This window comes from Oncorhynchus mykiss, chromosome 9 (genome assembly GCF_013265735.2).
Source record: "Oncorhynchus mykiss isolate Arlee chromosome 9, USDA_OmykA_1.1, whole genome shotgun sequence".
Lineage (NCBI taxonomy): Eukaryota > Metazoa > Chordata > Actinopteri > Salmoniformes > Salmonidae > Oncorhynchus > Oncorhynchus mykiss.
This window is the reverse complement of record NC_048573.1, coordinates 41,435,816-41,453,175: the sequence shown is the minus strand read 5'-3', so window position 1 is coordinate 41,453,175 and position 17,360 is coordinate 41,435,816. Positions and strand designations below refer to the sequence as shown.

The 17,360-nt window shown below is 44.7% G+C and overlaps 1 protein-coding gene across 1 annotated transcript in view; it reads right to left on the bottom strand.

Moving 5' to 3' along the window:
• Positions 1 to 253: 253 nt before the first annotated feature.
• The window catches only part of LOC110532096 (protein bassoon), a 29,325-nt gene continuing 12,218 nt past the window's right edge, over positions 254 to 17,360 (bottom strand). Inside the window, exons 4-10 of the mRNA XM_036988011.1 lie at positions 15,324 to 16,162; positions 13,989 to 14,097; positions 8,477 to 8,608; positions 8,273 to 8,328; positions 7,903 to 8,051; positions 7,523 to 7,615; positions 254 to 3,552 (exon numbers count right to left, since the gene is read on the bottom strand). Of these exons, the coding sequence (XP_036843906.1) occupies positions 8,288 to 8,328; positions 8,477 to 8,608; positions 13,989 to 14,097; positions 15,324 to 16,162 (1,121 nt within the window). The 3' untranslated portion in view covers positions 254 to 3,552; positions 7,523 to 7,615; positions 7,903 to 8,051; positions 8,273 to 8,287. The remainder of the gene's footprint in view (positions 3,553 to 7,522; positions 7,616 to 7,902; positions 8,052 to 8,272; positions 8,329 to 8,476; positions 8,609 to 13,988; positions 14,098 to 15,323; positions 16,163 to 17,360) is intronic.

Here is a 17,360-nt window from a genome sequence, read left to right as displayed (position 1 = left end):
TATTTGGTAAAATACAATCTTCTGTATACCACCCCTACCTTGTCACAACACAATTGATTGACTCAAATGCATTAAGGAAAGAAATTCCACAAATTAACTTTTAACAAGGCACACCTGTTATTAATTGAAATGCATTCCAGGTTACTACTTCATGAAGCTGGTTGAGAGAATGCCAAGAGTGTGCAAAGCTGTTATCAAGGCAAAGGGTGGCAACTCTGAAAAATCTCAAATATATTTAGATTTGTTTAACACTTTTGGTTACTACACGATTCCATATGTGATATTTCATAGTTACAGTGTAGATAACAGTGTAGATTAAAAAAATTAGTTGGTGTCCAAACTTTTGCCTGGTACTGTATATATAATTGATATATTTAATCTCTTCATAGTATTGGCTTAATTCTTCAGCAGCTTTATTCACTTTACGAAAAAAGAAGTGCACAAACTGCTGTACTGTACGTAGAAGACCATTCACTGTACCCAGCAACCCATGCTTGAAGCAATAAGATGGCAGACTTTCATGACAGTATTCTACATTAAAAAAAATGGCATCCGATTCACTATAGCCTTTAGTGCACAAATAGAAATAGCGTGCCGTTTTTAGGGTGCCTATATAGTTAATCCTTTGGCAACAGGTCCCAATTTTCAGTGAGGAGACTCAAACATGCCAACAACAAAAAAAAACATTGAATCAAATTCCTGACTTAAAAGTATTGTAGCTAAATACAAACAAGTCAATTTTGTTTTTGTAGCAGGAACGCTACAATAAAGCAGTATTTTTCTCAGGCATGACAACGATAGTGGTATTCAGTTGTTTTTTTTCTTCCCTAGTATTTCCCCTAAATATGATTAATTGCATAGAATGTTTGAAATGGAAAAGTTGCTGTCGACCACACACTTATGTTTTATTTGTCAAATATTGGTTTGTTTTGTAATAGGATGATGAGAAACACACGCATACTCACACATACACACAGACATCAGGAACGTAACTATACAGAAGTGACTGTTACTGAGATTTTGCCGGAGCATGCTTTATCCCAGCGTCCACACACAGAGAGAGAGAGAGACAATATACATCAGGTTTGGGATCCCATCAGTAGGCCTCTGTAGCATCGGAGTGCCTGACCAGTCCCACCTGACCAGTCCAACTACACTGCACTGCAAAGAACAGCAGGAAGAACACTGACCTGAGAGGTTTCTGTGACAACTGTCAACATCTTGGGGTTTGCAGTTTGGTCGCAAAAACAAAAGGCAAATAACTATCGGTGACTGAACCAACTGTGTCTTTGACCCTTCAGCGTCTAACGCTCCAAACACCTTGAACGTGCACATAACTCATATCGCCATATGTGAGAGTGCGCAGACTAGGTTTCTCCAGTGTGTCAACTTCAGTATATTTGAAACACATATATATGTACTACTTGTCAGTAAGTATTATCTCTTTTCCCTTTTGTGTTCTTTTGGATATTAAAACATTTGTAGTTAGCCAGAGAACATGAAAACCCATTGACGATGATGACAGTCAACAAAAGAATGCTAAAGTACTTCAAGTCAGATTCAATGGTGATTTGCACTGGTTTGTATTCAGTGCCTCTCTGCTGTCTTGCAGTGCTCACATATCAAAATGGGCAGATATTATGTGCCTTGTCTGGGCAGTAACAAAGTACAAGAATGGATTTCCAGGGTCGTATTCATTAGAGCACACTGTTGCAAAACGTTTTACAACGGAAAATGAAAAGTAGGGTTTCTTATTGGACAATTTCAGGTAGTCCCTCCCTGTTTCAGTCCATTGTTTCTTCGGTTTGGTGCCTAGTGAATCTGACCCAGGTGTGGCCCTGTTAAGATGTGATAGCAGAAAATTGCACAACTCAGATATGCAGACAGAGGCAACACATTCCTGACCACTGATTTTTTTTAAATGACACAAGACTGTGCTCTTTACTGACTTCCTTCCACATACTATTGCATTTTCATTATTAATAATCATAAATCAATAAATAACGTAATCAATTATTATGGCAACCATAAACACATAAATGTATGAAAAATAAATCATATAAATCATTTCAAACCTAAAAGTGAAACAACATACAAAAATATTAAATGAATCTCACAGCTATTGTTCCAGCTGACATCATTATCACATACAAAAAAAAGTCTGCAATGAAAATAAGCTTTATGGACACAACATGGAGTACAAAAATAAGATATTTAAGTCACTTTACTCTAAATAAAAACAATGGCATGATTAAGGCGAATCCGCTATCATGTAACAGAAAATCAGGCAAATACAGAGCGAGAACAAAAAACTGTTGTAAAAAAACAAACACCAGAGATCCAAACGTTGTGGGAAGGTTCAGAAACACTATGAACCCAAACGTTCCGGGGATGTTTTTTATTTTCTAATTAATGGCTCGGTAATGGCAAAAAAACAAAAAAAACTAGCCACATTCGGCTCTCATGGTGCAACCAAAACCTCCCGAATGATGATTCTCCCACTCTGTAGCCAGATTCAGTGTTATGTCCACCTTGTCTTCTTTTGGAGTTTATTTTAAATGAGTTTTATTATTAACCAGTGTCTTATGGCCTCTGTGATTGAAATGGTGAACAGTGTAAGGTCTTGGATATAAAGTTCCATGCATTCAAAATCCTAAATCCACTATACACTTCTTAGACACATGAAAAAAAAAGAATGAGTCAGCATAAAAAAAAAAACGGTGCCTTCTTTCATTCTGGAATGTAAAGATAAAACCAGAACAAACCGTGGAGTCGTCATGCTAGTCATCCTTATTGTGTTTTTTCTTTCTTTCTTCTTCTTCTTCCCTAAATTGTTATCAGCATCCAAATGAAACAGGAAGTATTTAGTACCAGAAAAACCTACGAAGCGCTTCAGTTTTCTTTTCTTTATTTCGGAGATGAAAGGAGAGTGTGTCTGAGCACAGGCGTACGGAATCAAGGATCCTAAACCTGCCACCATGGCCACGCCCCCTGGGATGTATTCCACCCCCAGCAGGCAGCAGCACAACAGCCCACAGACTAGAGCAGTGGTTCCCAACCAGGGGTACTAGGACTCCTGGGAGTATTTGGCCTATCAACAGGGGGGTACTTGAGAAGACTCATGAGATAGTAGGCCGACTGGTAAAATGCACATGAGGGGGTACTTCAGGGGTACTCCGGGCAGATCAAAATTCAGTTACCCGAAAAAAGGTTGGGAACCACTGGACTAGAGGACAGCATCATCAGTGTGCTGGGGTGTCACAGTATTGTGGCTCCCTCCCATCCTCTTACAGAGCAGCTGGATGGAGATTCCTTAGTACAGAGCCCATTCCCCAAAGGATAATGGCTGTTTGCGAGTTGGTGCTGAAAACCCGGACAGAGGCAGAGACCAGGGGGAACAGGCTCTCTATCCAGCTAGCCGCTCTCTGGAATGGTCCTCGGGGCTTGTGACCTCAGTGCAGACCACAGCCCTAGGGTGTTCTGGGGGTCCCAGTGTGTCAGGGGCCTGGTTCTTTGGCTGTGGGCATTGCAGCCTGGTGGCCTCAAAACGACCTGGAGAACGTGAACACAAAGTCAGGTGACTGGTATCCTATGAGTATCTTACAATAGCCTGAATGAAACAGTAAATACATTAAATGGATCTCCAATGAACAACTTAATTAAATCATTCTGTGGAAATAAGCGTTCTAAATGAACCCTCTCATACGATTAGATTAGCATTCGATTAGAACAGAGTGAAATCCCATGATTCAACACTAGATGGCAGAAGAGCAGAAGAAAAACAGGACTGAACTGTACAGTGTGCTGAGGTCTGTGCAGGTTATGTAATTATACTACCTCTATTACATTACACTCAGTTTATCCTCAGTAAAACACATTTAACAAAATATTAACAGTAACAACCATCCATTGAATATTGTGACTGTAAGGGCATGGCAGGCTACATGTAGGCTCTCTCTCACCGAATCGGACATAAACACAGCAGAACAGTCCATTTCACAGACAGCTCTAAACACAAGATGGTCCACTGTGCATGAGGCTCCATTCATTCCATCAGCGGCACCAATATCTGTCCACGAGAACGCTAATGCTGAGAGAGACAGACTGGGGCTGTGGTCACATGAGGAGGTTAGTCATCACGGCGCGGTTGGCTGCAACACCTTGCACTACAGATACAGCATGAGTCTCCGACTCAGGCAGCACACTGCCATTTCTGACAGCTGAACCCGACGGACATACTGTATGTCGTCGTCGACGGATAATGCATCAGTCACACACGGGCCTCAAAATCATCTTCTCCAGAAGGAAATCAACCACGCTTAGATGTATTATTTAAGGAGACGCTGTATTCGCTTCCGGGAACGTCTCCACTGAGATGACAGCCGTATATGATTACAGAGCATTATGGGTGCTGTAGTTGTGTTTCATGTAGCATGATGTACACCATAAGCCAGTGGGAGTATGTGTTTAAGGAGATGTGACTGGGTGTTGTGCTAAATGAAGGCCTGTTAATCAGATACACTAGGGGAAGCTACGGTAAAGCCTGTTAAGGCGTTCTCCTTGAGCTTGTCTAACAGGACCCCATGGGGACAGCCATTCAAAACCAAAGTTCCAGTTCTCAACACTAGGGTTTTTTTTATTTTGGGTTCATTGGGTTGCTATGATGTAATGTACTGTAACATGGTCTCGCTCTCTCCCTTTCTCTCTCATATTCTGTGCACTGCTGCCCCACTGTGGTAGAAGGAAGCCTCTGTCAGCGTAGTGGTCAATTCCTAAAATGTCTGTGTGTTCCTGCACAGTTTGATGTGCGTGATATTCCTGCCTTCCTGCGAGTCTCAGTAGATGCCAGGTGATCCACACGGTAATGCTATCTTCAATTATGCTATGTTAAGCATGAGGGATCTGTTCAGGTGTCACGTTACAGTAAGTTTAGATATCACATCGAAACGTATTGTGGGGAACAGTTAGCTGCTAGCCGTATTCATTACATTTACATCCCAGTGAAAACAACCAAGTCGCCCTGTGACCCTAAAAGGCCGTGACCTCAACGGGCACCATGGGAGAGCAGGGCTCCGATGTCACAATTTCACAACACAATTCAAAAACAATCAGGGATGCTCTCCTCTGTCACAAAGGCAATGATGCTATAATATAAACAAACGTTGTGGTTGTTCCGTTTGCTCCTCCAACACTGCTTGCCTTGGTTCCACAGCTTTATTCTCGGGCCTAGTTAATTACTCTGGAGAGGTCATATGACAATGCTGGTTTGTCATTTTCAACGTAGCAAAGCCATCATACATTACTGCTGCGCGATATGAAATATATTACGCACCATGGGGGAAGAGGAGGAGGTAGAAAGATGAGGAGGAGGTGGAGAGATGAGGAGGAGGTAGAGAGATGAGGAGGAGGTAGAGAGAAGAGGAGGAGGTAGAGAGAAGAGGAGGAGGTAGAGAGATGAGGAGGAGGTAGAGAGATGAGGAGGAGGCAGAGAGATGAGGAGGAGGTAGAGAGATGAGGAGGAGGCAGAGAGATGAGGAGGAGGTAGAGAGAAGAGGAGGAGGTGGAGAGAAGAGGAGGAGGTAGAGAGATGAGGAGGAGGTAGAGAGATGAGGAGGAGGTAGAGAGAAGAGGAGTAGGTAGAGAGATGAGGAGGAGGTAGAGAGATGAGGAGGAGGTAGAGAGAAGAGGAGGAGGTAGAGAGAAGAGGAGGAGGTAGAGAGAAGAGGAGGAGGTAGAGAGATGAGGAGGAGGTAGAGAGAAGAGGAGGAGGTAGAGAGAAGAGGAGGAGGTAGAGAGATGAGGAGGAGGTAGAGAGATGAGGAGGAGGCAGAGAGATGAGGAGGAGGTAGAGAGAAGAGGAGGAGGTGGAGAGAAGAGGAGGAGGTAGAGAGATGAGGAGGAGGTAGAGAGATGAGGAGGAGGTAGAGAGAAGAGGAGTAGGTAGAGAGATGAGGAGGAGGTAGAGAGATGAGGAGGAGGTAGAGAGATGAGGAGGAGGTAGAGAGATGAGGAGGAGGTAGAGAGATGAGGAGGTAGAGAGATGAGGAGGAGGTAGAGAGAAGAGGAGGAGGTAGAGAGATGAGGAGGAGGTAGAGAGATGAGGAGGATTTGGAGAGAAGAGGAGGAGGCAGAGAGAAGAGTTGGTAGAGAGAGAACGGAAGGTAAAGAATGGTTACTTTAGCAAACAAAGGTAAACCAGAGCCATCTGTAACGGATGAACAGTGAGGAGTTGAGAAGTATACAGTGTATGCTGTGGGGTGGGGGAGTGGAGAATAAGGGGTCCCGGGGCGGAGGTGGATGGATACACAATCTTCTGGCACACATTACCACGTCACTCAATTTCATATCCATCCACGGATACTGTTACCGGCCAAAGAGCTGTTCCATAGTCAAAGAGCGTGCTCTGTTCTCTGTGAATATGATGAGTGTTGTTCATAACCGGATAGCCCCCTTCATCTAATTCACTGATGCATTATTAAAAACAGCGGGCTAGCCAGAAAGTAACAATACCCTAACTATACGTGCTTGAGGGTAGAGTGTTTTGTTTAAAGGAAAAATCCACTAAACATTTTTGTGACCATTTGCTTCATGAAAGTGACATTTTGCTTCTTGAGAGTCCAATATCTTGTGCTGCGCTTGATTGCTGACATGCAAAACATTTTGGGGATGTATCAACAGTGGACTAATGAAGAAAATACCAAACGATCGTTTTTGAGTGGTGTTTTTCTTTAACTATTTGTCTCCCGGTGCTTTGTGATATAAAGGGACAGCAGTTGAACCACAAGATACTCTGCTGTTCAATTACAAACTACTGTAATCAAATATGGGATGTTTCATTCTCTCTAGAAACTGGAAGAAGAGGTAGAAGATAACAAAATAGTGCTAACACTGCCAAAACCAATGGCACAATGCCACAGACAGGTGTAGGTAGAATTTGCCCTGGATTACATGCTATCTCATTGAGTCTTTCGATGTGCCTTATATTAACCCTCGGAGGTAAGATCAAAACTCTTCATGAAGGTTGTGTCACATACATTTGGACATCGAAGGCCATTCGGCAGACTCTTCTATAGCCCTGGTTGCCCATTGAAACGTGACCTGCAGTTGGCCCTAGAGAATCACAGTGTCAATGCCAGTGTATGGCTGTTACAGTAATATGGCTGTTACAGTGCACTCATGCAGAGCCTGACAGAGAGCCCATGGGTCAAGGGTCAGGGTTCATGAAAAGGTTAGCGCAAGGTGCAGTGCTGTTTTGCAGTAAACAGTATAGACCTACTATATGTAAACAATAGCAGGAGTGACTTGACTGCAACATATTAAGAGATGAAAGAATCTAGAATCTACCTTGGCTGTGAACTAAATCTTTCCCACACCATCACTGCATAATTAACTAACTATATTAGTAAATAATGATGATTGTTTTGTGATAATTCTTGTGTCATTAGTGTATCACTAAGAGGTGCCCACCATCCTACTTTTTCTAATCTTAGCTGTGCTCGATGAGTCTGTGTGCACTACTTACTGTCTGGCCTGCCAGAGAAAGCAGCATTGTTTCTCTGCAATCGTGGGCTCAGGCCTGGGACATTCAGCATCCATTGATTCCTGTCCTCATTGGCTGAATGAGGGTGGGAAAAAACAATCAATCTTGAGCTGATTGATCATGATCATGTTAGGTTCGCTAATCTTTTCCAATTACATTTTAAAATTCTGCAACTTGAAATATACACAATACTGTATGTACTACTTACTAATAAGTTCAGTGTCATTTATGTTTTTCCATATTACACTACAATAAAGCCATCGGGTCTCATTGGAAAATAAATACCTTACAAAGTAGTTTTTTTAATGTAAAATTCTGAAAATGAGGAAGCTTTAGGCAGGGAATAGAGATTTTGTACTCACCAGTGCGCTCAGATTTCCTCTATCGATGGCTATATCTTTCCCTCCCTCCCTCTCTCTCTCTCTCTCTCTCATAGTAAAACAAAGCAGGGGTCTTCCTAGGTTTTTCTGGTACGAAGCCTCACAACGTCCTCCTTAACATTTACAGACACCTGAAATCACACGATCCGTGAGACTCCCACTTGTCACTTACTGGGGTGAGCTGTCATCCTGTTCTAAAAGCCTTGTTCAGGACACAGGAGAGACACTCAAACCTGCACACAGTGCCTACAAACAATGTGCACAAAGTGATCCGGGGGAAAAACGGAACCACCCACCCACACACAGTCAGAATCAATAGTCTTTTTACTTGGTAATGCAGGCGAACACTTACCATCATCTCAACACCTCACCACAACGAGGTGAACTTCTTGCCGAAACCGGAGATAGCTGTTGGAGGGAGGGAGGGAGGGAGAGAGAGAGATTAGGCATATTGTAGCAAGGAGAATGCACCGTAAAGGTGACGTTGATGGAATAACATGAAAGTTCCACAGAGAGAGAGAGAGAGTAAAAACGAGTCTGAGATCCAGCATATCACCTTCTCCTAGTTTTCCTGCTGCCTCTGCAGGGTTTCCTGGTAGCACTTTAGAGAGGAGACTATCCCCCTCCATCCCCGGTTGACCTGTTGCTGCGCTCCCGATGCCACTGGGTCTAGGGGCGGCCTTGGAGCCTGCAGGGAGAAGGGGGGGGGGGGGGGGGGGGTAGATGATGATTAGAAACTGATTCTCTGAAAATGTATCTACAGTATGAGAAAGAATCTTAAAATATAGTTGAATCCTGATTAGTATAAACCTTGTTTGGTGTACTTTTCAATTCAAATACTTTCTTTTTAATCCAGTTGATGCCATACTCCGGTTTAGTGCACACTATCACAACAGTCTGAAGCCATTGCATTTGTCTGGAGATGACCGCACCAGCTTTTGACATAAATCTGATTCCCAATTTGCGCTTTACAGACTGTTTCTGACCCGGGTCTCTATTTCCACAGAACTGTCTATGCAACTGTTAGCGAGGTGATGGGACTGTATTGACTATAGCAGGTATTCTCCCAGGGGTACGCGCAATGCCGTCGGGGGTACGCCAAATAAAAATGTGATTCACATTTAAAATTTATAAAAAGAATCGAACAATACGTTTATATTTTTCAACAAATCTATACATTTGGGTGAGGTTTTTTTCTCGCCTGAGTAGCCTCGTTTCACGGCCAAAAATAAAATTCAACCATCTAGTGTTCAGCGAAATAACAACAAATTGTCAAATACAGGTAGCTTAGTCAAATAATTAACATCCAATCACATTAACCGTTACTCTCTCGCGGGAACTCCACTAACAGGCCATATGTAGCCAAAATTAGCTGCTGCTCATGTTGGTATCGGTACTGATGGCGCAAAAGCCATGACAGGGAGACATAGTGGAGTGGTAACGCCCGTGCAAGCAGTTGCTCCCGACGCCACTTGGGTACACTGCATCATCCACAGAGAGGCTCTTGCTGCCAAGGGAATGACTGACAGCTTGAAAGACGTTTTGGACACTACAGTGAAAATGGTTAACTTTGTTAAAGCAAGGCCTCTGAACTCTCGTGTATTTTCTGCACTATGCAATGATATGGGCAGCGACCATGTAAGGCTTTTACAACATACAGAAGTGCGCTGGGTATCAAGGGGCAAAGTATAGACACGTTTTTTTGATTTGAGATACAAGCTTAAAGTTTTCTTCACTGACCATCATTTTCACATTTCGGACCGCTTGCATGATGAGGAGTTTCTTATACGACTGGCCTATCTGGGTGATGTTTTTTCTCACCTGAATGATCTGAATCTAGGATTACAGATACTCTCCGCAACTATATTCAATGTGCGGGACAAAATTGAGGCTATGATTAAGAAGTTGGAGCTCTTTTCTGTCTGCATTAACAAGGACAACACACAGGTCTTTCCATCATTGTATGATTTGTTTGTGTGCAAATGAACTCAAGCTTACGGACCATCTCAAATGTGATATAGCAAAGCACCTGAGTGAGTTGGGTGCGCAATTACGCAGGTACTTTCCCGAAATGGAGGGCACAAACAACTGGATTCGTTATCCCTTTCATGCCCTGCCTCCAGTCCACTTACCAATATCTGAACAAGAGGCCCATGATCACTCTGGATGAACTGCAGAGATCTACAGCTGAGGTGGGAGACTCTGTCCATAGGACAACAATCAGTCGTATATTGCACATCTGGCCTTTATGGAAGAGTGGCAAGAAGAAAGCCATTTCTTAAAGATATCCATAAAAAGTGTCGTTTAAAGTTTGCCACAAGCCACCTGGGAGACACACCAAACATGTGGAAGAAGGTGCTCTGGTCAGATGAAACCAAAATTGAACTTTTTGGCAACAATGCAAAACGTTATGTTTGGCGTAAAAGCAACACAGCTGAACACACCACCCCCACTGTCAAACATGGTGGTGGCAGCATCATGGTTTGGGCCTGCTTTTCTTCAGCAGGGACAGGGAAGATGGTTAAAATTGATGGGAAGATGGATGGAGCCAAATACAGGACCATTCTGGAAGAAAACCTGATGAAGTCTGCAAAAGACCTGAGACTGGGACGGAGATTTGTCTTCCAACAAGACAATGATCCAAAACATAAAGCAAAATCTACAATGGAATGGTTCAAAAATAAACATAATTAGGTGTTAGAACGGCCAAGTCAAAGTCCAGACCTGAATCCAATCGAGAATCTGTGGAAAGAACTGAAAACTGCTGTTCACAAATGCTCTCCATCCAACCTCACTGAGCTCGAGCTGTTTTGCAAGGAGGAATGGGAAAAAATGTATTTTGCACGCCCAATTTTTCAGTTTTTGATATCCAATAAATGTCGTTCCACTTCATGATTGTGTCCCACTTGTTGTTGATTCTTCACAAAAGAATACAGTTTTATATCTTTATGTTTGAAGCCTGAAATGTGGCAAAAGGTCGCAAAGTTCAACGGGGCCGAATACTTTCGCAAGGCACTGTAAATTTCCAACTTTAGCTGTTTCTCTCTCTATATTATATGTGAGAGGGGATACCCGGGAAAAGATTTCTTGAATTGAAATCACTTGGAGCTGATTTCCTGTTGTTTTTACAGTCTTTTATGTCCAAAATTATTGCGCAGATAAATTTGGGGTGCCAAATAAAACCGCCCATGTGTAAATTTGTCTTAGAGACTTACTCAAAAAGACTAAATTACTGTAATTGCTGCCAAAGGTGATTCGAACATTTATTAATTCAGGGGGCTGAATACTTATACTTCAAGATATATTAGTATTTAAGTTTTATAATGGTTTTTACAAATGTTAGAATTTTTTTTCCACTTCATTGACAAAAAAACAGACAATTAAATCCATTTAAACCCCACCTAGTAACACAACAACATTTGGAACAATTCAAAGGGTGTGAATTCTTTCTGAAGGCAGTATTCACACAGTACAGACACTCACCACCTTGCACAACACCCACCCATCCACCACTTATGCTGCTGCCATACTGTTTAGTATTATTATTCTGATTATTATTCAGCCTGCTACCAGTCGCTTTCTCCTAATCCCTGCTGACATGTTCATATCTACGTCTAATGCTCCAGTATCCCTGCACATTGTACAGTCGTGGCCAAAAGTTTTGAGAATGACACAAATATTAATTTCCACAAAGTTTGCTGCTTCAGTGTCTTTAGATATTTTTGTCAGATGTTACTGTGGAATACTGAAGTATAATTACAAGCATTTAATACGTGTCAAAGGTTTTTATTAACAATTACATGAAGTTGATGCAAAGAGTCAATAATTGCAGTGTTGACCCTTCTTTTTCAAGACCTCTGCAATCCGCCCTGGCATGCTGTCAATTAACTTCTGGGCCACATCCTGACTGATGGCAGCCCATTCTTGCATAATCAATGCTTGGAGTTTGTCAGAATTTGTGGGTTTTTGTTTGTCCACCCGCTTCTTGAGGATTGACCACAAGTTCTCAGAGTCTGGGGAGTTTCCTGGCCATGGACCCAAAATATTGATGTTCTGTTCCCCGAGCCACTTAGTTATCACTTTTGACTTATGACAAGGTGCTCCATCATGCTCGAAAAGGCATTGTTCGTCACCAAATTGTTCCTGGATGGTGGGGAGAAGTTGCTCCCGTAGGATGTGTTGGAACCATTCTTTATTCATGGCTGTGTTCTTAGGCATATTTGTGAGTGAGCCCACTCCCTTGGCTGAGAAGCAACCCCACACATGAATGGGCTCCGGATGCTTTACTGTTGGCATGACACAGGACTGATGGTAGCGCTCAACTTGTCTTCTCCGGACAAGCTTTTTCTCCGGATGACCCAAACAATCAGAAAGGGGATTCATCAGAGAAAATGACTTTACCCCAGTCCTCAACAGTCCAATCCCTGTACCTTTTGCAGAATATCAGTCTGTCCCTGATGTTTTTCCTGGAGAGAAGTGAATTATTTGCTGCCTTTCTTGACACCAGGCCATCCTCCAAAAGTATTGCGTGCAGATGCACTCACACCTGTCTGCTGCCATTCCTGAGCAAGCTCTATACTGGTGGTGCCCCGATCCCGCAGCTGAATCAACTTTAGGAGACGGTCCTGGCGCTTGCTGGACTTTCTTGGGCGCCCTGAAGCCTTCTTCACAACAGTTGAACCGCTCTCCTTGAAGTTCTTGATGATCTGATAAATGGTTGATTCAGGTGCAATCTTACTGGCAGCAATATCCTTGCCTGTGAAGCCCTTTTTGTGCAAAGCAATGATGACGGCACGTGTTTCCTTGCACGTGACCATGGTTGACAGAGGAAGAACAATGATTCCAAGCACCACCCTCCTTTTGAAGCTTCCAGTCAATCAGCATGACAGAGTGATCTCCAGCCTTGTCTTCGTCAACACTCACACCTGTGTTAATGAGAGAATCACTGACATGAGGTCAGCTGGTCCTTTTGTGGCAGGGTTGAAATGCAGTGGAAATGGTTTTGGGGGATTCAGTTCATTTACATGGCAAAGAGGGACTTTGCGATTAATTGCAATTCATCTGATCACTCTTCATAACATTCTGGAGTACATGCAAATTGCCATCATACAAACTGAGGCAGCAGACTTTGTGAAAATTCATATTTGTGTCGTTCTCAAAACTTTTGGCCACGACTGTACATTTGGAACTGACACTGACCCTGACAGCTTCCTCCCGTATTTCTTATTTTTTTAGTGAAAAATATTATATTGAACACTGCACTGTTGGGGAGGGCTTGCAAGTTAAGCATTTCTCTATACTTGGGAATGTGACAAATGAAACTTGACGTTGAAATGAACTTTCCCTCTGTGTTTCCAAAGTTAGGGATATCCATCAACTTTCCAAAGCCTTCTCAGAATTAATGCCTGGGATTAAACAGGACACCCGTGATACCTGATTACGTAACACTCTCTTTCTCTCTGTGTGTGTGTGTGTGTGTGTGTGTGTGTGTGTGTGTGTGTGTGTGTGTGTGTGTGTGTGTGTGTGTGTGCGTGTGCGTGCGTGCGTGCGTGCGTGCGTGCGTGCGTGCGTGTGTGTGTGTGGGTGCGTACATCTGTCTGTCTTCCTGTTGGTCTGTCTGTCTGTTTTGTCTGTGGGAGATTGACTAATGTATGCCTACACTCCAAAAAAATGCTTGGTTAAAAACAATCCCATTTGGGTTATTTGGGATCCCAGTGCTGGGTGAATAATGGAAAGAACACAGGCTGGGTTATTTTGACCCAGCCAGTCGGGTTATACCCGAACATTGGTTAATTCAACCATCAGTTGGGTTTTTATTCACTTTCATGCTGGGTTGACGCAGCAGCTGGGTCGTTTTTGAAAAGTAATCCCTTATTTTCAGGAATCGTGGTCTATTAGGTGTGCGGCTGGGCCAACTCAGTGACCCAATGCCTTCAACCCAGCAGTTGGGTCATCCCAACAACCCAGAATGTTTTAGAGTGTAGGAGAGAACAAGTGTACTAATCACTCTCAGTGAAATGTTCAGTGGGTAGAGCAGGAGCAGTTTGAGTGCATACAGGGGTGTTTACCTATTCCTGTGAGTGGGGGTTGAGGTGTTTTTGCAGGTTGGGCTGCCCCTCCTATGACAGCTTTGGCCCCTATGGCAGTCACAGGGGGTGTGTTTGCGACAGGTGCTTGCTGGAAGAGCGAGACAGAGACAAAGAGACGAGGAACACGGTTAAACGTGGCAAACTGACTGTACATGGCTCATTTTGTTCTGATGCACTGAAAAATGTAATTCATATCATGTTAACCACCGACTGTAAAATACCATGCCAAAACTTCCTTTGAAAGACAGAATGATGCAGAATGAGTATTATCAATGCCAGAGATCATTGGGCTGAAACCAGTTTCATGCTTTCTCCCTGCAAACCAACCAGCCGTGCATCTAAGCGTGCATCTAGATTTACAAACTGGGAATATGATCTCTGTAAGGGGTTAATGGAACAAATATAACATAATTCGCTTAGCATTGTGGACGTTTGCCAAATAACAACACAGGATAGGTTTTGCATTCACTTTACCCGGCAAACGGATACATTCCATTCATTTCAACCCTCAATTAGCATTTTGAATAAATTATGTTTAATCACTCTTCGGGCCTTTCAGAGAGAAGAGGCGCCATGACAGTTCAATTTAATGTGGTACGGGATGAATGTGATTGGATGTATATGATTCTCTAACAACTGTATTTCAATTTGGAGCATATAACCTTCTTTCAGAACCATATCTCAGTCTGCACATAAGAAGGATGATCATACACAATATGGAATATTTCATTTTACGTTATCAGTATAGGCACAGGGATCCTATAATTCCTATAATTCAGGTTCTCTATGGCCTAGAGTACAGGGTTAGATGCAAAACACAACACATAGCCAAAAATATTTTGCATGTATAGTTCTGTATATTAAAAACATGTTGATGTATTCAGAGACATAAGAAAACAAACGGTAACGGGAGGAGGGGGAATGATTTGCAGTGGAAGACATTTTGGGGGATGAATCTCTCTCCTCCATCTGAGTGGACTAGACAGAGGCTGTTACACTGCCACTATCTACAGCCACAGTGCTAATCACAAGACCAGATAAGGTCTGCCAACAGGATTTCACACACATTTAAATAAAACCTCTTCTCACAATGATGTGCTAGGCCTTATCAGAGAGACAGAGAGAGAGGAGGTGGAGAGAGAATGAGAGAGAGGGGAGGGGAGATGCCACCAAAGCGTGAAATAATACTCTACACACATTTACAGTGATTCTCATGTAGATGGTAGATTTGAATAATCATGACACTTTCAATCCAGAGTCACTGATTGTTTGTAACCACACTTGCAATGCACTATGTCACAATCCTGTACTCACCGCAGTTGGTGGCAGTTGCCCCAGTGGGCCTCCTGCCTGTGGCTGGCGACCGGCTTGACCAGGACCAAGCTGACCAGGCTTGGCCTGTAGACCCTGCTGGGCTTGGGCCAGGCCCAGAGGCTGCTGGCCCCCAGGGGTGGTGCCTGCAGGGGTGGAGCCTGTCTGTCGTGCCGCCAAGGTCTGGGGCTGCTGCTGCAGCTGGGTGCGTTGGCCTTGCTGTAGCCCGTCCTGCTGGGAGGTAGGACCCTGCCCCCTAGAGCCCGGGGGCCCACCGGCGGATCCTGGCACACGGCCAGAGCTGCCCTGGCCCCTGGAGGAGGAAGGAGGGTGACCCTGGAGTTCTTGCTGCTTCCTGGAGGACGTCCGCCCATCGTGCGAGGATGAGGACTTGGAGGAGCGGCCCTGGCTGTGGTGGTGGCCCGACGGGTCCCTGGAGTAGTCCGATGAGTGATACCCCCCCTGGGAGCGCGGGTCACCCCTCTTCCCTGACGAGGACATCTGGCGGGAGTCGTGGCGCATGGACGGGTCTTTGGGGTGGCCCTTGGAGGAGCGTGAGGTGCGCGGTTCGTCTGAATGGCGGGACGAGGCGGAGTGTCTCCCAGAGCTGGTGCTGCCGTGGTGGCGATGGTCTCGCGAGGTGGAAGATTGGCGGCTGTGGCCGTACTCGTCCTGGGGCCACAGGTCCTCCTCTGGGGGCTCGTCATAGTCGTGGTAGGTGTGCTTGACGTGGCGGCTACGGCCGGACGAGGAGTGGCCACCACTGCCATAGTGGCGGGAGCTAGAGCGCAGGTCCCTGGGCTTCTCAAACCAGTCCGTCTCTTCCTGGCCAAGATGGTAGGCTTTGGAAACCAAGAGTAGATCACAGTCAATCTCCAAGTCTGACGGCGACAGAGGCATGCAGACTGAGGCCATGCAAAAGAAGAACAGGAAGGCGAGAATAGAAAGAGAAAGGAAAACAAAAAAACTAAAGAGAAGTCAAGATTTACACCCATGCATAATGCAAAAACAAGACACACTTAAAACAAGAAAACAAATGTAAAACACTGATGAAAAAAAATCACAAAATAAGTTCATCACAACAAGTAAATGAAACAACTTTGACAAGACGACGGTTTTGTGTGAAAAAAAGTTGTGCATCTCTCAGAATAACATGCAAGTGAAAAGAAAGTTGACGAACTAAGTGAAGAAATTGGATGTGGCTGCTCATGCAGACAGCACAGACAGCAGTCAGCACGTGAGCAGCCAGAATGCGCCTTGAGACACAAAACCAGCACAGCATGCAACGACTCTCTCTCTTTCTCTCATCTAGCCTTATCTTTGGTTGGGTGGGGGATGTTTATTCGTGGGCAGAGACTGGCATTCAGCACTCATTTACCTTCACTGTCCGAAACAGCGCAATGCATATCGTCTATAATGTAAGAATTGTCGGGCTTGTAGACATGTGTCCGGGGCAAGTCTCTCATGTGATCCTGCACGTCAGGCATGGAGTGGCTGTAGTCGTACTGGCCATAATACTGACTACTACGGCTGTCGTACAGCTCTGGGCCCAGGGAGGAGGCCCTCACATGAACACCCATGGGGCTGAGAGGGCTCTCCTCCGAAGAATACTGAGAGCGCATGGGGGGTCTGCCCCGGCTATAGCTCGCCCTGTACGATGAGCGCTCCTTGTCCCCGTCTCTCTCGTAGGAGCGGCTACGGTAGCCGGCGTAGTCCCGGGACGAGATCTTGTCCATGCCGTAGCCCGTGGAGCGCGAACGGCCCGAGGTGTAGTACATGCGCTCCTCCGGATAGGAGTATCTCTTCTGCTCGTAGGCGCTCTTCCTCAGGCCGTGGGCCATGTCGTCCTGCAGCTTCCTGGCCCGCGACGCCACGCTGAAGCTGCCGCCGCCCGACGTGCTCGCGGCGTAGGAGGCCAGGTCTGCCTCCACGTCGCGTGCTTCCTCGATGGGGGAAAACTTGGAGATCTTCTGCTCCTCGCCTTGCTTGCGGTGCTTGCTGCGCTTGGAGGACATGACGGCCGGAGCCAGGCTCTTGGAG